The sequence below is a fragment of the Plodia interpunctella genome, chromosome 18, assembly GCF_027563975.2.
Source record: "Plodia interpunctella isolate USDA-ARS_2022_Savannah chromosome 18, ilPloInte3.2, whole genome shotgun sequence".
Taxonomy (NCBI): Eukaryota; Metazoa; Arthropoda; class Insecta; order Lepidoptera; family Pyralidae; genus Plodia; species Plodia interpunctella.
Genome location: NC_071311.1, coordinates 4,877,273 through 4,902,645, shown reverse-complemented (window position 1 = coordinate 4,902,645; position 25,373 = coordinate 4,877,273). Strand labels below are relative to the sequence as shown.

At 32.3% G+C, this 25,373-nt stretch overlaps 1 protein-coding gene across 2 annotated transcripts in view; it reads right to left on the bottom strand.

Annotated features, from left to right (window-relative positions):
* Positions 1-25,373, bottom strand: part of LOC128677654 (thrombospondin type-1 domain-containing protein 4-like) — a 96,206-nt gene that overhangs the window by 61,139 nt on the left and 9,694 nt on the right. For both annotated transcript variants that reach the window (XR_008405555.1, XM_053758654.1), the window contains exon 2: positions 21,933-22,137. Coding sequence is in view for 1 of the 2 variants with exons in the window: in XM_053758654.1 (XP_053614629.1) it covers positions 21,933-21,973 (41 nt within the window). In the remaining variant the exon portion in view is untranslated. The remainder of the gene's footprint in view (positions 1-21,932; positions 22,138-25,373) is intronic.

Below are 25,373 nucleotides of genomic sequence, written 5' to 3'. Positions count from 1 at the left end.
TATCTACGTTACCACTGCTGGCAGAGAGTAAATCTATACATATGTTAGGACTAATATAACCGAAACCGATCTGTGACGTCATACAGGTCCTTCGGTGTGCACGTGGTAGCACACATAGAGCAGGCCAACAAGCGTGCCGTGGTTTGGAGAGAAGCAAGCTTAGTGTCTCAAGAGTTCGACTACCATCTAGCCTATGTCTGTACATAGGAGATATTAAAGAAAAATATTTTTTATTTGTCTGTCTGCCTGTATGTTTGTTCGCGCATCACCAAAAACTACTGAATGGAATTGAATGTGATTTTCACAGTTGTATAGCGGATGGTTTAACTTAAAATCTTGTATAATTATTTATTATTGTAAATATTTCGGGTACTATAGGTATTATAATATATTAGCACGAAATCAACGCGGGCGAATCTGCAGGCAAAAGCTAGTACTTAGTCACATAATAATTTGATAGTCTGACATGGATCCTCGATACGATAGTACATTTGACTTAATATGCAAGTACTATTTTTTCGGTCATAATTTCAATAGATAATGTTACATTTATACGATAAAGTACTAGTTACCACGTGGTGTAATAAACTTAAGCATTAAAGTTGTATTCGGTACATGTCCAATACCAATTCAAACGCATTTAATAACTTAGGTATCTAAATTAGAATTCCATTGACGAAAAATGACGTAAGTACCTAACTACTGAAATCGACTATTTCGCATTACCGGAACGTTCTATAGACAGAAATAAACACATAAATATTCAAGTCCCGGTGCAAACTGCATCGTATGCAATTATTGCTTTCATCGATAAATGTATAGAATTTAAATCATAAATCAACGCGACATTGCTGGTGACCATTGACTGCATATCAGGTGGCGCCTAGTAAAGTAGATGTAAAGAATTTATGTGCCTAGGAAACGGTAAAGGAGAGGACACAATGGTGACGATCAAGAATATGTATGTATATTTTACTGAAAGATAAGTCATGACATGTCATGTCAAATGTACAGATTACATCACAGCCGAATATCGTGTTTGATTCTTGAATATGGAAAGAGACTACATTAGAGTGAGAGTCCACATAATGTGATAATTCCAAGAAAATATATGCATCATGCTTTAAAAATACGGTAATTTTATAAAATACCTACTTCACCTTTAACTTGAACTTTAAAAAATAAAATAAAACGAATTATTTTATTCGTCAATCATCTGCAAAATTAACATCCACTCAAAAAGCGCACACATATACCGCGGTTTTCTTTTATTTTCTGTGCTGGCGTGCCGTCATTTGGGAAGAATTTTGAATTAATCAATCGATTTGAAAACTTGCATTGCACTTTCATATGCTTGGCAGAAAATATTCAAAATTGCCTTTAAAATTTTAAAAATTTGCTTAACTGTACAACTACGCCCTTAGAACAATTTAAACTGTCAAGTGCATGCTTGAAACCTTTTTAGGATATTAATTTATGACTATCGGTAATTTGAAAGCAATTGGCGCGTGCCGCCAATGATGCGCGTGCGTTTATGTCAGACTGGATTGATACTTTCTCCATGCATTTTTAAGTCTTGCGTGCTGTGGAATTTTATAAATATATAAATATAATATATAAATATTAAATTAAATATTATATTACTTTATACTTAAATATTAAATTTAATGTTGATATTAAGACGTTATCAAAAAGAATAAAGGGTGGCAATCGAGTAGTGTGTGTAAGTAATAATTAGGTAATTGACTGTGTAGCATTTATCGTGTATCAGACAACCACTTACTGTTATCACTATCAAAAATGTCACTACGTACCCATTCAGACGACGTTATGATTATTAGGTATTCGAATAAGAGCATACGAGTATCATATTATGAATAAAAAATAAAAAACCAAATACTCAGTCGTTATGACACTGATATCAGCATATCATAGATAAAAAACTAATTTTCATTTTAATGTTCGCTACGTAATTCTATGCTAAAAACTATAAACGATGTTTTATCTCGCTTCAGTTAGAAACATTAATTAGGAAATAGCTCCAATAAATAAAGCTATTTTATTTGTTAAGCATCAAGTTTTATTACAAGTGTCGAAAGCAAACAGTTTAGCAATGATACACTTGCTGTTCATAAAATTCAAGAACACAGTAACCAGATGCATAATTCTCCAATAAATTTTAATTAGTTTTATTACATTGCCCCAGTCAATAAATTTCTCTTTGATAGTCTCGCAAACTTGATACTAAATTTGCAACATAAAAATGAGAGAGTAGACTTTAAGAGTGATGGATGATAGGAATTGCCTAAAGCCAAGTAGACTAAATAATAACCCAAAAATGAACAATTTAGGTAAGTGGTAGGCACCAACTGTGGAATTATGGGATAATTTATATAGATAAAAGTAAAATAGAATTAAACCTATGGAAAAAAGAGTCAAGTTAAAATTGATTGGCAATCGAATTATATTCGTATGGATTTTAATATAACATTAGAAATGAGAGGAAGAGGGACTAACTATGTTGTAGTTAGTATAGAAAGGATCTATATTTTAGTAAATATCGAAAAAACGAAGCTACAACACGTACATGTCTATTTCATTTGTCTAGTTGCCTTGGTTACACAGTACAAAGTATGAGGTCAGCTAATTGTTTTATAACTGTCCTGATAGTGGAGGCAGGCCTCAACGCGCCGATTGACACCGAAAAGTGATTTAGCTAAATTAACGACTGTTGCCTATTTAGCGCCACAGAGTAGCGCTGAACAGAGCCTCAAACCCAAATTAGGTTGACAGTGATGTTTTTATTGAACTCATTATATTTTTTATGGTACACAAGTGAATTAGTATTCACTGGAATTCTGGACATAAATCCTCATTCGGCCTGTCAGTTACTGGGACATAGGTGACTCTTATATTGTGTTAGCTAGACAGAACAATGGCTACAAATATTACAGATTATTCATTATTTTAGGTAAAACGGCGCAAAAATGTAATAATTTATTTGGCATCTGCATTTATTTGATATGATGTCATGGAAAAGGCCAGACAAGCATGACTACTGAAAAACCCGTAATATTTGATATAAAAGTATGTGGACTTGACAGGTCAATGAGCAACTAGTTGATGTGATTTTAATTTTGTTGCGTCCTAAAATAGATTCGGGATTATTAAAGTGATTATTTCAAATAGAAGTAAATAAGTAATAGGTAGCTATTTCTTCTTTACTGATTTAATAAAATACGGTAAACTACGTGCCTTTTTAAACTTTATAAAAGTTACTTTGGGTACCTAATTATTAAACAGGCTTCTGCATTACTGAATAACTAACTTTATGGTACATTCAATATTTTCTTATTTTGTATCGATACGTAACTGTCGAAGGGGTTCCTTGTAGTTAAACTAGCTAATTTTAGATAATCAATCATTCTATAAATGAACAATCTACAAACCTGTATATTTTATGCACAAACTGGATTGAATCAAACGAGATTTAGGAATGTGACCTGCGTAAATTGTTTACACAGGAATGCTTTTCAAATTTAAAATGTTTACGCTTTGCGGAAAATATTAGTACATTTTATGAATAGCATTTTACTTCTGCGATAGACTAGATCTGAAACATATAGAGGAATTTCATTATAAACAACATGCAAATACAACTGAAGATCAAAGCACTTTGATTGATACTCGCTTCACGCGCGTCATCATTAATGAATAAGCTTTATTACAAAAGGTAACCTTAAAAACCTAAAAAATATTATAAATTTTCAAGAAAGTACTTTTAGTACTGGATGGACTTATCTAAAATTGCTTGCATGGCGATAAGTTGAAACCTTAGACAAATTACAAAAAGCAATAAATTAATCTATTCTTAACATTTATCCCCTACTATATGTGCCCCGGGGAGCACCTTTACCGAAAAAAATTGGAATAAAAAGTACACAATGTGCTATTGCAGCTTATATTCCACCCGTGTACCAAATTTTATTGAAATCCATTGAGTAAATCTTGCGTTATTGAGCTACATTATATCATCACATATTCTCAGTCACCAAACCAAAGCTACATATATATTATACTCGCATACATAATATTAGGTAATTGTGATTCGATCTAGATCTGTGAGTGGTATATACAAAAGTTTTTAATCTGCGTATCTTTATAATTTACTAGATGTTGCCCACAGCTTCGCTCTCGTGGGAATTTTGAGATAAAATATAGCCTATAACAATCTTGGATAATGTACTTTCCTAATGGTGACAGAATTTTAGAAATCGGTTCGGTAGTTTCAGAGTTTACTAGCCTTAAACATACAAACTCACCAAGTCATAAACTCTTTATAATACAAGTGTAGATTCGATGATTTTATTTATTTATTCGAAGAGATCTCACAGTCTAATTACACAGATCTATTTAAAAAATGATAATATTACAGTTGCTGTTATGTGTGTCAGTCATTTGAATACTCGTGAACTATTTTCCTAGTTATCTGTTATCTCGTATCCAGCGATAGCACAAAGATTTCCCAATGTTTGCATGCAACGATGCGGTGTCTCCCACTATTGTGCAACATTACCAACAATTGCTTCTATGATTTCTTTGATTACATTATATTTCATGTAATGTATGTTACTAAATTACAAATCGTTGTAGGATTTTTTTTTAAAACCTAGTTGTACGGGAGTATATTAATTATGTTCTCCTATATATACTCTGTAAAAACAACTTTTGTTCTTGTAAAACCCTCAATTAGTTTTAAATAACATAAATAACCTGTTTCTCAGGTTATTTGACACCAAGTACATACACCAGCATTTCCTCATAAATAACGCTGGTACTACATTTATTTAAATGTAATCTATATATTTTAAGATAAGCTGAACAGATAATGCATATGATTATGATTATTGTATTTTAAAATACTCTATGTAGAAATTACATTGAGAACGACGTGTTGCTAGTTTTGCCAGCTAGACACAGCATTTGTATTAGATCAAATGCCCGTCTCCGGATGACAGACAGACACTGTTTACATTCTGATCTTATTAAAGATCGCCAGGAAGATATAAAGTTCCGCTTGGCCAAGTTTAATGTTAAACTTCCTTGTACGAAAATGGGCATAGATTTAGGTAAAGATTTTTGTTACAACTTCTTTAATGATAATATAATTTGTTTCAAAAATCATCGGTGTAAATATTGTATGAATTATACACAGCCAATTCTGAATGGTCTGGGATATAGTTACACATGTACGTATTTTGCCTACATATATAGGTATACTACTAATACCTCGGAAGTGGTCTCGTATTCCTCATAGACAATTTTACTGTGCGAAATAAAAAAAACTAAGTATAATTTTGTTTCACCAGTGTTAAATAAAGGCGAGTTCACCTAACTCACTATTTGTAGAATATTCAAAGGCTTGTACTTCCGACATGGCCAGTCGTGTCGAACATTTGTCAAGTAAGGACATAAAACAACTTGTAGAGATTTCCCCAAAGGGAACTATTTTCTTATCACAGTATAATAAATGTTTTAAGAATTGATAGTATTGAAAAGGTATCACAATTAATAGTTTACTGATAGGAGGATACTAAATTTAGATATTTCTTTTATATTATTGTGCTATAAGTTTTTTCAGTTTTTATATTTTGTAGGCCGGGGAGATTGAGGCAGACCAAGGAGTAGCTGGCGGGATGATCTCAACAAATTTTTGAAAAAATGACCAGACTTTGCCTTGGACCAACACCGCATTGAGCAATAAAAAACAAAAAAATAGTATATGTATTTTGTACAACTTTCAGGATATGCCTTCGCCTACGTTAAGTATACACGACTTTATCCCTAAATAATATAAAATTGCAAATTATTATATATATATATATATATAATTATTGCAAATATATATAATGTTCTTATTTATGTTCTATTATTAAAAAAATGTACCTGATCAGCTAAACTCTATAAAGTCTACATACACACATACATCCTCATAAACTTTCCCATTTATAATATTAGTATTTAAAATATTTTTTATATTTTAATTTTCGCAATGAGATTGACATTTGGTTGACAGGTCTAAAAGACTTTTTTGAAAGCACTTACAGACGAATTCTCAGGCATCTGCTAGTATTAAATAACTATAACAATCGACAATTACGACCAAGTAAATCATATTAAGAGAACCAATAAATATTACAACAAGTTTCGCTCGACTGCCCACTGTAATGATTGTTTACCTAGCTTGTTAGTAAAACACTGGATCAGATTCGATTGCATTGAATCCCTTTTGCTATATAAATAACATGATTTCTCTATTCTAATTAATTTTATGTGAGCAATCTATAATATAAACTTAAATCCACTCATTCTGAATGAATTAATTAATTCATTCAATTTAAAATAATTTAATGAAGGAATTCATTAGTACCCACATTTTTTGCACTTGAATCAAGGTATTTAGGTAGGTATTATGTGAATAAGGACCTTTCTGGTAACTATAGTAAATACGTTTAACTCTCTACTTGCATGGGATTTGCAGGATAAAATGTTTGTAAGGTATTAGGTATAGAATGTTCTAGAAGTTCAGGTTCATTTCTACCTGTATATAAACAGTTATCTATCTAAATCTATTCAGTAACAAACATCAATTCTCACATTATACCGGCTCTAAATTGTCGTCAAACTGTTTGCCAAAATTTAGCTGATTTGGTATTCTAGTTCTCATTGCTAGTTTTTCATTGCGGTAAATAAAAACACTTATACTAACTACGCAATGTTCACGCATTCGCGTCGGTATGTATCTGAGTTCCACGACAGTGTGAAGTAGGTATTATATGAAACTGGCGAAACAGTGAAGGACGAAGCGACCAACCGTCCATACAGGCTTTGATAAAAAATAGGAAAAAAAAAAACAAAACTTTATAATTTCTAACTTTAACAGTTACTTAATTAATGTTTAAATAACTAACTAGACGTTTCCTATAATTACCACCGCTAAAATCGAGAGTTTAGCCAAGATCGTTGACTCGTGTAAATTGATGGCGACAAGAAACGCTTTGTTTCATTGTACCTTGTTAGAGAAATTAGACTGCCATTCAATGAATGCCTCTAATTTGCATTATTGCCACCGCGTATTTTTACTTCTTTATCACGAGCACCAGCAATGAACATCACCCAATAAAGCAAGCCCTCAATCCCCTTGAAAAAAGATTAGATTAGATTTAGGCAGACCAACCACGTGGTTAAACACCATGGAAAAAGAGATTCACAATGACAAGCGCAATTTCACAAAAAACCCGGTAGACACCTCTGGTGTAAATGTACCGTGAGACCCGACCCAAAATAAAGTGGGAGAAAGTATGGATGAAGAAGAAGAAGTTCACGAGCATTAGCAGATCTTCAATCAAATTTTATGGAATATGTCTACTTAGGAACATTAAATTAATCACGTTAGTATTAAAAATTAATTTGATGCCATGAATTTGCTATTTAGCTCGCAGTTTTTAGTTTCTAAACTGGGTCGTAATAAGATGTTATTGTATTTATTATTATGTCTTTATATTCTTGAGAGCAGGGGATCTCCACATCCTCTGCTCGATTCACGAGCGGAGAAATGTTTGTACCTGTGATCAGAAATATTTGCCTGCGGTTCTGGCTGTTGTGTTTTGCCCGTTTCTGTATTTGTGTTCATCGGACCGTTGGGCGTTTAGTGTTATCAATCTATGTTTTATTTATTTTATTCACGCGCCAACCTTACTCAAAATGTCCCAAAATTTTGTGAAATATTCAAACTGCTGCAGATAAATCATTAATCACATAAATTATACACACCAGACCATTTTTTAACTAACTTGTATAGTTACTCGCAATTATATCACGATTTTTAATAGTGTCGTAATTCATATCACTCGTATAGGGCAAGGGCACCAGTGATTGATAAGTGTGTGTCAATTAAAGATTTAAATTACTAGCACTGAATTGCTTACAATGATGTCAATTACAATAAATAAATCGATTTGTTGACAGTTTAGTAATCAGTATTAAATAAATAAATAAAAGTAATTTATCTCAAGCACAAACCCATATTTACATTCAAATTTGACACAATAAAATATCAAGTATTAGTATAATGTTTCCTCGCAATTTTTTTCTTTACCGGAACAGCTTTTGTGGTGGTCTATTATAATATAATATTTATATTTAAATTTAACCTTTTATACATCTTTTAATTTTTATACATTTTCGACTAAAATTTATTATAATTATTATATATTATAATAATATAATATTTTAATATTACATGTTATTTTAATTGTTATGATTGTATTTCTCGGGGTCGTTCCGTATACGTCCGTTTCAATATATTTTGTTCTTACTCGAACGAGGAAGCACTTTACTCGCCTGACGACAATAATTTAAATTAAATTCCTATCTCCTGGTTTCGGATGAGTGAAGAAACCGGACGAAACGCTATCGGATGAATACGATACTACATTTCTGATGGAAACAGAGTTTTAATCTATGTTGCAATAAACCCATCATTTCTATTGAGACGAGCCGATTCACAACTTAACTCTTGCGTTGCATCTTCAAAGTAAGTCAACTTGTTGGTCAATCAATCAAGTTTACACAAACCATAATCCGGCTTTACATACTGATTCATGTTATAATCCGATTACAAATAAGACATGCCACGTGCTAAGTGTTGTTTGAGATGAGTAATAGATTCATTTTGACGGTGTGATGTTGTTGGTAGACATAATGACTGCTAATTGATGTATCTTGTTTTAGTTGTTTAGTGATTTCGCTAAAATAAGAGATTACGTAGTTTATGTCAACTCGTAAGTATAGGTTAATGTATCATTCTAGTTAAAATCAAAACTATATTTTTTTATTATCCATAATTTGTTATTCATTCATACAAAATCTAATGGATTTCGATGAAATTTCGTACAGGAATAGAATACAACTCACAACTTTATGTGCGCTCATAATTTAGTTTTTCCCTCTTCATGTTGTTGTCGTAAAAGTTATGTCAGATGCCTTTAGACGACTTGAATAAAATCTGACACCGGTGTTAGCAATGTAACACATTCGACATAAATCAATGAATGAGTAAACTAATACTTTTGTAAAATATTGATAATTTTGTGTAGGTTTTCATCAGCAAAATAAAAGCGAAAACGTAAAAGCGAGCGTGATTTGTCGGCGGTCGTATTTAGGCCGATCACCCGGATGGTCGCGCCTGTCGTTGCGACAACGCACAATGCACCTCTTGTCTCTTTGTCACCGAGCGGTGTTCCAATAATGGAAGTCCAGAAGTTGTACAGCTTTAGCGGCGTGTGGCTAGAATAGAACCGCTCTATAACTTGGTGGTCACGCAATGCTAGTAGTTTGTAGCTTTGGTTGTGAAATTTAGAAAAAGACTTAAAAAGTGCCTATCTAATCCCAACCATTATTATATTGCGAAAGTGTGTTTACCTATTTGTTTCTACTTACATACAGGGTAACTTAGTGATCAACTATTATCAATCCATGATGATCTTAGTGATCAACTTTTCGTATGAAAAAGTCGCGAAAGGAAATCTGATGTTCCATAAAAATCACATACGCACTTGAGGAAAATACCAAAATTTTATCCTCCTGTGGATGTCGCCCATTTTGCTATGGTTATGCTTGGTAACTAACACACAGGTATCACAATATTTTCAAATAGTATACCTTACTTGGAACTGCAAACAAAAAAAATCCCTTGCGTTATTATTCAAAAAATAAAACAAGCTGTCTCAATTCTGTGATCTTATTATTTTGTTATGGAGATCACAGAGTTACAGAGATACATACACTTGGCCTACATTTACTAAATACAGTGATTGATTAAATGTTATTATTCGTTTTCAATCTGTGAAGCTCTGTTTTACTATAATTTATTACAAAGGTCCTATATTTCAGATGGACATTCTATGGAATATTACTTATTTAGATGTCAGATTTTATTTGTTTTGTCTGGTCTAGACGGTCGTGCACGTCATATTAAGATAATAGTCTGTTGAGTAACTGCATTTGGACATTTTCAGGATAGTAATTATGTGTCGTAGAATTACGACATACAAATAGATTTAACTGCTCTTCGATGTAGAGATCATAGTCTGAGTAACTTCGTCCTTTTAAAGGGACTAGTGAAGTCAATTACTGAAAACACAGACTTTTCGTGTTTAATTACTACAAATTTACTTACGGTTATATACATATGGGTATGTGACGAATACAAAATCCATACTATAAACAGACTTTCGCTTATACCTATGTATGATAATATAAATGCGGAAGTCTGTCTGCCTATGGTCCGTTATCACGGATAAACTGCTGGACCGATTTTGATAAAATTTGGTATGAAAATCCTGTCAGTTCCGCTTTCGCAGAGAAATTCACACGAGCGAAGCCGCGTGCAAAAGCTAATCTGACATAAACTCTACGAATAGAAGAATGTAAGAACTCTTATCGTGCTTTACACTGCAATAGTGTAGTAGTAATTCCTATGCAGCACTTTTGTTGCACAGTTGAATAATAAAAAGCATGCTAGTACACGCGCGTGTACACATGCGGTAATTTCATACAATTTTGCTGAACACGTGCTAGATACGCTTTCGGTGTGCACAGGTCCTAAGAGTTATTCAGGCTTGTAACGGTACGGTAGCAGTGCGTCACAAAACATTCGTTACGCCACTTTACAGGCCCACAGTACAGTCAACAGCACATCAACCTACCCAATTTCATTGCAAACTCGCCGCTATTACCGCGTCATAGAGGTTCGTGCAGGGCAACTCGATGTGCTGTTGACTGTACCTACCTCGTCTGCCACATGCGTTGATTATTATGCACTAGGGGAGATTAGGGTGAAATGGCATGTGAGGTTAATTGATAAAATGATTGATTTGAAGATATTGTTGCGGCCGCACTTATGACAAAGTTTATCACGATAGGCTACAAGTATTTTCATTTTCCCGTAGAACGAGGTTTTGGCAACACACTTAGTAACTTCGAGACAATACGCAGGTGCTATACCATTAGAAACAAATAAATTAATATTAATTAACTGTTAGTCCGAATTAATTTCGTCTTACAGCCAGCCGACAAATAGTATTGTTATTAGCAAGCAGTTGCTCTTAACTTGACTAATCAATCTCACTGTTACAAAAGAAATTCATCTCGTGAAATAGTCAAGAAAATTCTCTTATTTGTTATTTATGTCGGCCCAATGGTTATTGGTCTAGTTGGCTCAGTCTTATAAATATACTAGCAGCCCGTCCCGGCTTTGCTCGGGTGAAAAACACAATAAATTATACACCTAAACTTTCCTTAGAAATCGCATTGGTGAAAATCCGTGGATTAGTTTTTAAGTTTATCGCGAACAGACAGACGCGGTAGAGGCGGCAGAGGACTTTGTTTTTTATTATCTATGTAAGGAAGAGTCAGTATAGCTGGTTCGATTCGATTTCTGGTTAGATAAAGCACGTGTGAAATGATATAATAATACCACAGATCTATAATAAGTACAGTAGTGATTTACTACAGTACTACCTATGTATTAGTTTAGTAATTGAGCAGTTATAGTTAGCAACTGATAAGAAAGATTTTACTCCATTTTACTAATGTTCAACATTCCCTTTCTTCCCCAGTGCGCTCCGTGACGTATAACGCGCCAAGGAACGAATCCATTACAGAATGTTTGTTCAAAAATTTAGGTTAAACTTAATGTAAACGACTGTAGCTGCCTTTATAACGTTCTGATGAATGTGTTGGTACCAGCTGTTTATATCAATTGAATTGTTTCTATACTTTCAATGTTTGCTTTCTATTGTACTTAATATTTAAATGTGTCTTCCTCTTATGAAACATTAGATTCTTAAACTGTGTTCGGTAGGTATTTCGTACTGTTTTTGATCAGTAATTAAAATACGTTTATGAAAAATAACTTTTTAATACCTTTTTTTTAAAATTTATTTTCACATATAATGAACAAATATATATAGTACATAATATAAGAACACTGAATTACAATCTTCTATGACAGGCTGTTGGTAAATTACCCTCAAACCGACATCTCTTCAACAATCTTGTTTTATTCTTATTTCTCAATACTAACTTCACGTGGGTTTTCATTGATTGAGCCTTAGTCATAGAATTGACAGATCTTTTCACGACTAGTGACCGCAGTTGTGTGTAAAAAATTAGGACATTGAACTCGACGAGACGTCTCCGCTGACATGTCATAGACTATTTAGATTATAATTTGTCATTCCTATTATAAGGCACCTCTGTATTCATTTTAATGTTTTAGTTATAATAAGATATGTGTTCACCTAAAATACAGAACAAATATTGAATATGCTTTTCCGTTTCTACTCATTTTATCAGGGGCGTCACGTGAAAGCACGTTTCGTTTTTTTTTGGTTTCTCAAAATCTAGATGAACTTGAATTCAAATAATCGGTAAACTCAGTCCTGCTTGACATAATTAGGTTAGGTTAGGTAAGAACATGATAATAAAGTTTAAGTAACTTGAGATATTAAAAAAATTCGGCGAAACGTGCCTTCGATGAAGTTGATTCTGTGAACTGTGGGGGTGTCCACAGTTTTGTCACACATCAAGGAACACTTCTTGAACGGAAATAAAATCCCACTTGAGTACTACCGTAGACTTTCTGTGGATTCTATGTGTTAAAATGATAAATAAAATAATTTATTTCTGACAACAAAGGCCCATTTGTTAAATACATTAAAAAATATGCTAAATGCAGATGGCGTTGAATGAAAAACCATGTTTCTATTCGTATTTCGAATCAAATCTTGTAAATTTATAACTCATCTTGATGAAAAAACGAACAAATTTTACACTCTACTTCGATAATATCAAAGTATAAAATCGTTTGTAGGTACAGCAAAGAGGAAGCAAAATACTATCACTTGAGTCCAATTATTAGGTAGCGAAAGAGCAATTTTGCCAATGAATTTGTTATTTTCGCACACCATGCCATATGTATCTTCCAATAAATTGGAATGAAATTGCTTGCTATGCTTCTTCGGTGGTTGCCTAGTAAAATATCGGACGTTTTAGTGGAAATAATAGTTCATTTGACACGGGTTAGCAGCTTCCCTATTGCGATTGAAACAGGAATTATAAATTTATCATAAATATGTCTGTACGTCGTCAGCAATGTTTATAATGACATGACTGGAACCTAATGGAGCGTAGAAATTTGTACTTAAGTTCAAGTACTCAGGAGAATATTATTGGAAATATGGAAGCCGCATTAAATTTTTTCAAACGGAATAAAATTGATTGAAGTCGTTTCATTAGCTATAACTAGTGTCCTTCTTATAGGTATTTTATGTCTCTATGAAAATTTTATTTAATACTTAAAGCTTAAAAGGAACTTAGCCTTTTGGCGGACATTAAACGGGACACAAAAGAAGTTTAATTGTGAACACGTCTAAACACAATATGTGTCCAGTGAAGGGTTTTTATTAGGATTTTACAGTCAACATATACATAACCAGATATGAGACCGATATTGCAGGTAAAGTTATAAATGTTGTATCTGTTGCAAGTAAGTTTATTTTTTGGTTTTAGATTATTTTCAGGAATTCTAACATTAAATAAATACTAGTTATATTAAACTGCTTCCCATCCTTACAAAATTATTATAAACAACAAATCCACGTAGCCATTAGATTTTAGTTTTTTTCAATAAATGTAGTCGGTTGGTAAACCATTAGCCCGTTGGTCAGTTAAGATTAAGACATTGTTTGGGTCACGGGAAAGTATGGATGAGACTGACACAGGACCGTAGGTAGGGGCGCGAAAAATGAGAGGCCTCTACCCAGCAGTGTGTTGATGTAGGCTGATAATGATGTTAATGATATTATGAGTGATAAAAAACAAAGTGCCATTCGGAAATACTTTAACCTTTATCCCTACCGAAGTTATATATTGTACTACATCTATGATCCTTACATATACAAACATTTTCTAAATGAAAACAGGCCACTGCGGAACACGAAATATTAGCGTAAAACTGACCTTATTCATTTTATTGCCAGATGCCTTTTAAAGCCACAAAACAGCTGGTTGATGTTACTATCTACAGATTTTGTTTTCAACCTTGACTTTAGCAACACCTCGGTGAAGGAATACTGACTGATTGATTATTTCTAAAATCTCTGAGACATGGAAAAATAAAATAAATTATTAGTTTCTAAACATAATATTCAATATACTCTTCATACTTTCTACTCAATAAGTTTTAAGATTTCGTTTGAAAGAATTTCCAAGTTAAAATATTTAATTCTAAATGCTTATAATTTTAAAATTACTTATTACATACCTACTATATACAGTATAAATAAATTAAATACTTAATAATAATTATACCACCGATCGTGCTGTCCGACTTGAGCTTTTAACCTGTTGTAGTATGTATAGTTGATATGAGAATATTGTCTCGAATATTATTAAACTAAGTAAATTCGCAAACCCAGCTTATGCAAATATACGTGTATAGTGTACGCAAACACAGACATACGTACTCGTATGTTTGCGAATCGTACTTGTGGTCTTACTATTAGGGAAATATTTGCGTTTCAAATAGCTGAACAAGTTCCATAAGACCAGGGTGTCGATTCTGCTATCGTCGAGTGATAATCATGCCATGAATTAAACCTACGTGAGCAAACCCAGGCGCCTTAGGTACCGCTCGAAAGATGACGCTCTTAAATATATGTCAACTCCGTTTTTTCTTACGGGTCCTAACATATAAACAATCTTCACAGTACTTACTTACTAATATACTTAAAGTAATTTACTAAAAATATTTTTTATATATTTATATGCTGTAAAATCATAAATAACATGGTATAGTTGTTTACATTTATACTATTATTATAAAGAGGTAAGCGGTTGTGAGTTTGTATGTTTGAGGCGGGTAATCTCCGAAATTACCAAACCGATTTCAAAAATTCTTTCACCATTTGAAAGGTACATTATCCAAGATTGCTATAGGATATATTTAATCTCAAAATTCCTACGGGAGCAAAGCCCCGGGCAACATCTATCGTGAATGCTGTATGCGTAAAGCGCAGTGATGCGCGTTTATTTTAATGATTATTAACGATTAGTTGTCATTTAAAAAAATACAGCGAAGTTTAGCATATTTCAATTCAGTTTTAATGTAAAAATTATAAATAAAAAAATTACGATACTAACATATCTACATAGAAACTACGTTGACTCTGCGTTTAGGCATAGATCAGAGACGACATCTACATAAATACATAAAGTAAGTAAAGTAGTTAGTTTTATTGTTAGACAATTAAAGTCTACGTCAAACAATTACTACCAAATTTGTCATGTAGGTGATAATTACCAAGCGCGAGTTTTTAAGGGTGAATGACCAAAAAACATTTTTCTTTTACAGAAAATATTACTGAAAATATTTCTTACATATATTAGGTGTAAATAGAGGAATATAAAAGAAATAATTATTTAACCATAGATAATTAGTTTTAGCTTAGCATTATTCATAAGCGTAAAAAATTTGAAATTCTGTAATGATTTTACAATTGGCCTGTATGTCGTCAACTTTCCTTGGGAATGCTATTGTTTCCCAGTTGCCTGAACTAATATGTCCCACAATGCGCCTCGTACGATAATACGACATCGAACGAAGTACATTAATTAGTCATAGCCAGTTCTATTTTAGGGCGGATCCACGAGACAGATTAGTAATTTATAAAGAAGTGCTTATTAATTTATAAAGAAGCGAGTATAACAAATTCATATCAAGTACAAGCCTAACGTATCCATGGGTATTCTTTCATAATTTCTATTTCTATACTAATTTCCTAAGGCATCGACTGTCGTACAATTACATGCACAGTAATAAAAGCAAGGGATTAAGTATTGTATCCTGTTCAACGCAATAAAGGAAATCATAGAAAATACATACCGCATCCTTTAGAAAGATATAAGAGATGGCGTTTTACAAAATTATGACTATTACCTTCTTCCGACCTTGGGATGAGTTTAAACGAAATAGAAAACTGAATCATTATTTAATTTTATACTTTTTAAATAATACTTATAATTTTGATAAATACGGAGCAGAAACAGAAATGCACGAATATGATGATTATACATATGAAATGTATTATTTTTAATTAAAACAACAAACTGGAAACTTTTTAATAACATCGCAAATAGTTACGCACTTACGCATTTAGTAGAATTAGGTACGTAAATTCCAGACCTTCAATATTCAAATCATTACACGTAAATATACAATAGGACCCACTACATATCCTCCTGCGGATGTCGTATGAGGCGACTAAGGGACAGATAGCCTTAATAGCTGATAGGGAAAAATAGCAATCCTAAAGGGGAAGGGCGTTAGCCGGTAGTAAAATGATACCCAAAATTTCAAGATTTTATGATTATGATATTTTGACATTTTTATTTGACATAAGATGACAGGGAGAGAGTATAAACGTAGTTATATTTCTAATTAGTCCAAAATCTCTGAAGATTATTATTACTTGTGTTCAGATACGATTAGTAAGCTACAAAACTGTAATAGAATTTTATTGCATGACACCGTCCAAAGCTGCGGTTAACTCACTGTTATCACAGAGCCATTAATCAATTCTTACGTGAGCGTTAATAATTATAATTAATTATATTATCACCTTTAGAGGCGGCGCGCGCGCGGCCGACAGCAACGTGAGTTTGACGGGTTCACATTGAGAGAGTGCCTTCTTGAAAAAACCAACACACACACAAAATTAAAACTCCGAAACAAAATGTGACAAAAACTTATTGTGGTCATGATCATCTGTACAGTAGATATCACATCCGCCAGTCAACTTTTATTGTGAATGTGATTTTGTAGTTAATTTTCTGTAATATTCAAAAAATATTGGTCACTTACTGGAGCTTACAAATCTTGAAAAGGCATTCAAATTCAATTCTAGAACCGTTATTACTAAAAAGTATTAGTGAAAGTAATAGTGACAAAACATACTTCATTTAACAATAAAGTATGTTTTGTCACTAATATTTCACTTTAATATTTAAAATTGACAAAAGAGACAAAACTAACTTTATTAATTCCTCACTCGTGTTATAGTTTAGGCGACCGAGTTCCGCTTGTCAAATGTGAATTGTAGCGATTTCATGATCACCACGATTTATCAAAGATAATATATAATTTGCTTATAAACAATTAATTTGATCATTATGTATGACCGTGCTGATGGATCAGTTTGATTAAGATATCATTGTGAAGATCTTTTGTATTATGTATTGACACTATGTAAATTATAAATCTGAATAATGTTAGAAAATTCATAGAGACACAAAAGCGTTAACAAAACCTAATTTTGTGGTATGTTTTTATTTCTTTTTATAACAATAATTATTTTTAAACAGTATAATATTTATTGCCTTTGTTGGTGTGGTGTGGTGGTATATGGTTCGGCCCTATAATAGGTACTTGTTCGTGGATGACGTATGAGAATTCAACGACAACCTCATACGATATCCACGTGACATCATAAAAATTTTACAGCTGACATAAATTCAGTGCCAAATTTTCAAAATTCAAAGATTCCTATTTTTCCAAAATCCAACTTTGGAGCGTCATAGCCTATAATGAAAACAGGTACACAAGTGAGAAAGAAATATGATTTTGGTTACGCTTACCGGACGCAAGTGAGGAAGCTGTTGGTTACATTACACATTCGCTTACATTATTCTCACGAGACAGACTCAGCTTAGTGTGGAAGTCGCAGGTTAACACGTTAACAGATACTTTTATTATTGTTAATCTTCATTTTATTTTGTTACTTATAACATAAGGAGAAACTACTTTAGTAAATAAAGATTATTGATTTATCAATTTGCAGCAACTATTTTGCATAGTGATTAGGCAATAACGATCCTGTCAAGTAATCCAGTGGTAACTGCTACTGGTCGTAACTTCACGGCTCAGTCTTCCTATTTGCTGGTCTTATTTATTATCTGCTTACTGCTTGCAAATTACTTCATTATCTTGGAAAGTTGTCGATAGTTACACCTACTAGTGGACTAATTTTAAAACACCTAAATTGATTTCGGTTTTGTAAGCAAATTTCGCAACTAATTATTAAAAACAATGTGTGATGATAAAACAGTAATTATATTTTATGTAAAACTCAAAAACTCCAAAAAAAACGTAGTATGTCTTATCACTCCTCCACAGTATTATGATATATTTTTAAATCAATTATGAGCTATACATATATGTGTTTAAAGTAGAACTATAAGTTATAATTATTATACTTATTGCATTGTTATTTTACATCAGAAATATAAATGAAATGCTTGTTTCAAAATTATAAAGTTATCTCATATAATAATCAAACTTACTCTTACTTATTAGTACTTATTTTTACTGCTTAAAGTTCAAAGTTGAATGATGATAGATTAATCTAATTTCTTCAATAGAATAGCTCAACCCTTTTATACCTTTTATGAGTAATAATTTTGTCCTCTCTCTGATCTATTTTAAATTGTTGACAACGGCGCTTAGTGGAGTTATGAAACAGATTAAAATAACACTATAATAAATTTACGTGAAACAGTAGGTCCGCTAAACAGATTATAGCATAGTATTGAAGATTTACATAGATGACAGACAGACAGCGGATAGCGACGTTTTATTATACGTAGTTATTGATTACTAGCTGCGCCCAGGGGCTTCGCTCCCGTGGGAGTTTCGGGATTAAAAGTACCTACCTACTATATTCTACCCATGTACCAAATTTCATTTCGTTGGCACCGCCAACTGTCACATTATTGAACTTGAGAGAGCTCAGCGGTTAGACCTGAATGTTGCGCTTGGCTCTATCCTACACCTTGAACTTTACAGGAAATGGGATGTTTTGACGGTTCGTCAAAATTTCATTCTGCACATTAATCTTTAATTTAGTATTTGATCCGGAATTTTTGACGAACCGTTGTAGGCGGGATAGAGTGTGCAAAAGTCCGGCTTTCCGTACCATCCGTACGGAGAACTTCTTTCCTTATCTTGGACCCCTCATATACAACCAACTTGACAGAACTCTTACTATTTATCCCTTGTCAAAATACAGCTGTAAGCATATTGTAACCAAACATTTAAAAACCCTGAATTATGACGACACTGAAAAGCTCCTTTCGCCTTTAAAATAAACCCCATATCTAAATTACCTACTAGTTTTCCTCACCTCCCATGCTCTTACTTCTCTTACGCTCTCTCTATGTTCTAAAATTGAAGTAAAAAAAAAATATTATAGTATAATTGATCTTTTCAGTTGATCTATAGTCCTTTTTTTGCTTGTAATTATGATTAATCTTTCTACTTGGCACATAATAATTATTATTTTACAAATTTGTATACTCCTTTTCCACTACCTACTCTTGCTATTGTGTGATTCGTGGTGATCTGTATTACAGGTTTTCACAAGAAACCTACTTCAGACACCTTTCTCTCACAATTTCTGATGTATACCAATTTCTTAATTTTAAGGACAAATTGTAAAATTGTGCTGAGATAAATAAAGTTTTTATTATTATTATTATTCATAACAATCGGTCTATTAGATTTTGCGTAAAAGAGTAACAGATATATACATATTATATTTTACTAATTTCCGATGTGCTTTTTCTCAGACAGAAATTTTGAAAAAAATAGCAATTATTTAGAATTAGTTTTTTTCTTTTTTATAAGCTATTCTTCTGTATCTGTTCTGTGACCTAACCTAACATAATTGATAGAATTTAATTCATTTCACGTATTGAATGAAGGAATCATTGATAGCAAACATCATTGAAACAGTTTTAAATGCCAAAATGTTTTACAGAATAGGACACAGACACAATAAACTGTTAGAAATGATGTACAGGAAATGTAATCAATTGCATTAGGTTTGTACTGCGAGATTTATTGTTAAGTGCATAAAGTGGGTCTTTTTGTTGAAGTGTGTCACCGGATAGCGGGTCCTCCTTCTTTTAATACACAATCTCACATAATGTAATTGCGATGTATAGGAATATATTAAAGTTATATAGAAAATAGATAGGCTCTCTTCACTGGATTCATTTTGGGACACTGGGTCCGGATAATAGGTACTGTAGTATACAGAAAACTGGCGGCCCGTCCCTGCTTCGCTCGGATAAAACCATAATAAATTATACACATATATAAACCTTTCTCAGGAATCACAATAAGTTTTTAAAAACCCGCGCAAAATCCGTTACGTAGTTTTAAAAATCTAAGCCTAAGTAGGGTCATACAGTCAATTCCAATTGAAATATATATAAAATAGCTAAATTAATGTCACAAACCCAGTCTTGAATGATCATGAAGATCGTTAAAAAATAAATTAATTAACAATATAATAAATACACGATAATTGAAAAACCAACATTAGAATTCTAAATATAAACATTTAATGTTTCCAATAAATAGAAAAAACAGTATTTTAAGTACCATGAAACACGTTTAAAACTAATTACAATTCAAATTAATTAGTGATCCTTGCTTATTTTAGTGCCATAGTTAAAACATCTTTACATTCAGATTTACAATCTAGTACCACGCTAAAATCTGTAGCTATTGTAAATAGAGCCAGGGCTGTCAACCAACGGTTTTAGTTGTTGTCTTTATGATTTATTTTATAGCTCGGCTACTTATGATCGGATTTATATGGCATCATTCCGTCGTAAATATTATTTATGCAAACTAAACGGCCAAGAGCGCGTTTGGGAATTTATTAGATACATTATCTTTTTAAGAAACAAACAATATATTGCCCTTTTTAATGAAAATTTGCATGATTATTGTTTTAAATATGTTCACTTCTTTTTATTCGTTGACGTAAGTTGCGTATATTATTTCTAACGATATAGAAATAAATTCAGATTAAAGTCAAATCCCCAAAAAACAAACGAAAGAATAAGTCTTCCTCAGCACATTGCAACACAGGTTATACGGGCACGGGCTTAACCTGTTGGTAAAACTTTAGAGCATTAAAATTTTATGTGTGTGTTTAAGAGGTATTTAAACACCCTTCAAGGGTACTTAAACATCAAAGATGATTTATTTACCATTATCCCATTAGATCAGGTTCGCAACCGCGTCGCATTTTATCAATCTGTCGAAATTGTAATGTTTTAATTCTGCACACCATTAGTGCTAATCTCTTTCGTAATAATTTGAAATTTATAAACGTTCGGACGCTTGTGGGCGATCCAGAAACTAAAAGCCATTGGTTTCCTAACTCTCGTATTGACAAACGTTTAACTTTACAATTTATAGGTTGTGTACCTGTTTAGTTTCACTAAGGGTGGATTGCACCGTCAACTTCGATGTTAACTTTAACGTATGCAGAAAAACGCAAAGTGTATAAGTAGACAAGGCGTTTAGGCGTTAAAGTTAACATCGCGTTTTTCTGCCGGTTAAAATCAACGTCAATTTTTACGGAACAACCAACCCGAAGATGGTCATCAAACTAAATTAATTAACTTATTATTTGGACAATTTGATTATTATTTTTTTATATTTACTGTTAAAGATGTAAAGTAAATAGAAAATAACGGTAAAATCAATGAAATAAATGAACGTGATGTTGTGCGCAGTGTCAACAGTTACACAACTTCTTACGCGTTTTCCATTTTTAATACCTAATCACGTTAGTCATGATTCGTGCAAACAAGAAAATTTTAAAATTTAAAAAAAAATATACGTGTAGGTTATAATATTGGCTAGTTTATTTTTGCTACAAAAAGATCATACTTTACACATAGATATGATATTTTGACATGAATTCAAGTAATTGAAAAAAAAAACTTACATTTCGAATGTGTAGAACAGAAGAGGTCCTTGTAGAAGCATGATGTTGTCACTCACTACACTATATCACTTTACACAGGTCAAATAGTCGTACGAGTAGTCACAGGATTATCACTTGGTTAGATTATGAAGGTGAGTCCTCACTTGTAGTATCGCCCGACTATGTGATCCCATCGTAGGTCATTTCTCCCAATGTTCCGCCGAGCCTGTGAGGAAATGGTGGCATTATTCAAAACGGTAAACTGATGCAAAAATAACGAGTACAAGCAACTACGTTACGCGGGGCGAGGTTCACATTGTGCGAGTGTTTTTCTGTGGTTGATTACAGTGAATTAATAATAATATCATTCTCTGTGTGACCCAATGATTGACAGTTTGATGCCTTTATCATTTTTCAGACCTATGCACTTTTACAAATTGTATTATGTGCAACAAAGTTTAAATAAACAAAAATAAATATCTTTTTATTTAATTCTGCTTACTATAATTTTACAGGAATATTTAATACTACTTTAATAGTATTTTCATCAGTTTATTTTATAATTATCTACGCTAAGAGACTCGAATGCGCTCTCGTACAATTTTCGGGATAAAAAACTTTCAACAGGTAACAAACATAGTTATGATTGTCACCAAATCATATAAAAACAATCAATTGGTCAGATTTTAATAAGAATGGTAACTATGTGTTTCTGTCTTTTACATAAAAAATACAGGATACTTACATTAATGGACTTTATACCTACTTTAACATCCGTGAAATTTCTTACTACATACCATCATCAGCAGAGAAATGGAATCAACATTTGCAATTATTCATACAACTGGGCCACTAAACTCGGTCAATGTGAACTTATGTTACTATTACTCTAGTGAACACTCGGCGCCGATGACGATATTATCAATACTAGCTGCGTGCCGGGGTTTCATTCCCCTGGAAATATTGGAGTTAAAAGTATCATAAGATACTCAGGAATAATGTAGCTCCAACTGAATAAATAATTTTGAAAATAGGTTGAGTACTTCCGAAAATCATCACACACACAAACTTATTAACAAAACTTCATTTTTGTAATATCAGTGTAGCTAAGTGTTGTTATCAGAGTAGATAATGGTCTATTTCATTTCTCAAAAATGACTCTCGTATTTTGATTGCTTATATCATTGTTTTATTTATAGCTTGTTGTTTTTATGAATTGATACTATGAATCAAAATTTATGTAAGTAGAATATTTTTTAAAGTCCAACTACCAATATATAAAAGAGGACTAATTACAACTTTGTGAATAGGGTACCAGCATAATAGGAAAATGAGTAGGGGAAACAACATTAAATTCTATTTCCACTATTTTTCTAAATGTAAATAATACTTTTTCATGGTTCGACTTTGCGATATGTGCCAATAGTGTAATACTGTTAAGTGTTTTTACTTGTAAACATCGAAGGATTGAACAAGAGATCAAAGAACCTAAAAACACGATCATTAGGCGACTTCCCATACGAATATTCTCGGGAACGCTCTGAGAGTCCCGAAGTAAAAATAGAAGAATCAAGACAACCGCCAATGATCGATCAATCCCGATCTGACGTAAAACAAATAACTCAGCCTATAAAATCGTGCATCAATCGAACATGGCTTCCCACACGATCTTCGACGAATATTTTCTATCTGGCAGTGAAAAACATACAGAGTATAGAAATAATGCTTCGAAATACATTTTACTTTTAGCAGATAATACTTAATAGTAAATAAATAATATATTGTAGGGACTAATCATAAGTATAGAGTTAGACCCGAAGTAAGTTCGAGACTTGGATGTATTATACTAAACTCAACGATAGGTACGAAAGATACTATGTAACATGTAACTTGTAAATAACAAAAATAATTATTAACAGCAACATATGATATAGGTACATTCTCAGCTATTAATTTTTAAAAGACAAGCTAAATTAATAAGGCTAATATTTGTCTTATTGGTGAATAAATAAATAATTTTAATTCATATTAGGTATTGTCATTTTCATTAATATTTATTATAATGGTGCCTTATCATTTGTATTCGTATTTCTTCACAATAGTTGTTTTGTGTCAGTACAATAAATTAAATATTTATAAACAAAAGGCCCTTCACTTTCAGAGCTAAATAGCGAGCATTAACCTATATTGCAGAGATACAGAAATTATGGATCGCATTCTTAGCTGCTATTGATATGTAACTACGTGTTGTAATCGCTCTGAAGTTATAGTTAGCGGTAACTTATTGTCGTTTTACATTACAGTGCTAGATGACTCGAATGATGTGACAAGCTGTCCTACTTATTGGTAAATAGACGATTATGGCCAATCGACTTTTAAATTTATTTATAGGTATAGCAAAATAGCAAGTCAATTAAGAAATTGTCTAAATTAGTCTTTCGTCAGTCTAATAATTGGAACCTACATAAGAGAACTCGACATGCTGATTTTGCTGTAGAATTGATAGTATAATACACTGTTGCTAATATCAATAACCTTTCATTAAATATTATGAGAACGTGCTAATGTAGTATCAGCAAAAAAACTATAGTACTTATAAATAAAACCATATTGAATAAAAAAGTTATGTATAATGATAAAAACTACACAATGAGGAATAAATTGGCATAGATGTGGTGGTTGTTTAATAATAGTCATGATACAATTTTGTTATTATACTTATTAAGATCAAGATAACGCTCAAGTTTTCTACATTTCAGAATTGAAAGATCAAAGCTAAATAAAATTAAGAAAATGTAGGCTAGTTCAAATGGTGGGATTTTTTTGAAATACAATTCATATAATGACAGGTACTTCCGTATATAATAAAAGTTAAAATTTTATTTTACTTTTAAAATGTTTAATTTGATATAATAATGATGTGTAAAATACGCGGTTGTTTGACGTTGAATGAGATATTTCTTAATTTGTGTTATTGAAAAAAGAAATCTTGCCAAGAATTTTAATTTATATTCCATGACATCTCCTTTGCCAGTTGAAAGCACATCATAGCCATCAAATAGACTGACTCATACGAATACCACCATAAGTAAGTACTACTGAACAGTAAAAAGATAATTACCGTAACAGCTTTTGTTCGCCTGTTCATCGAGATTGAATAGGTGATGGAGGTATAGATTACACTGTTTGTTTTTGTTGTATCTTTATCTATTGATTTTTTCATCAATAACCGAAATCACATTCCTAAATGTACTTCCTATAAAACTAATTTTATCGCTTCTTTAAATATATTTTTGTAAGTCATACATCATTGCAGGCACATACCTATATTGAATAGCAATAACTGACGAAGGATAGATGTGGTTGGGAACAGAAAGACGAGTCTTCTGCCTACCTTATATGAAAATATATATATATCATTGTAAAATAAAAGACACTTGAACTAGAAATTTAAGCAAGGTT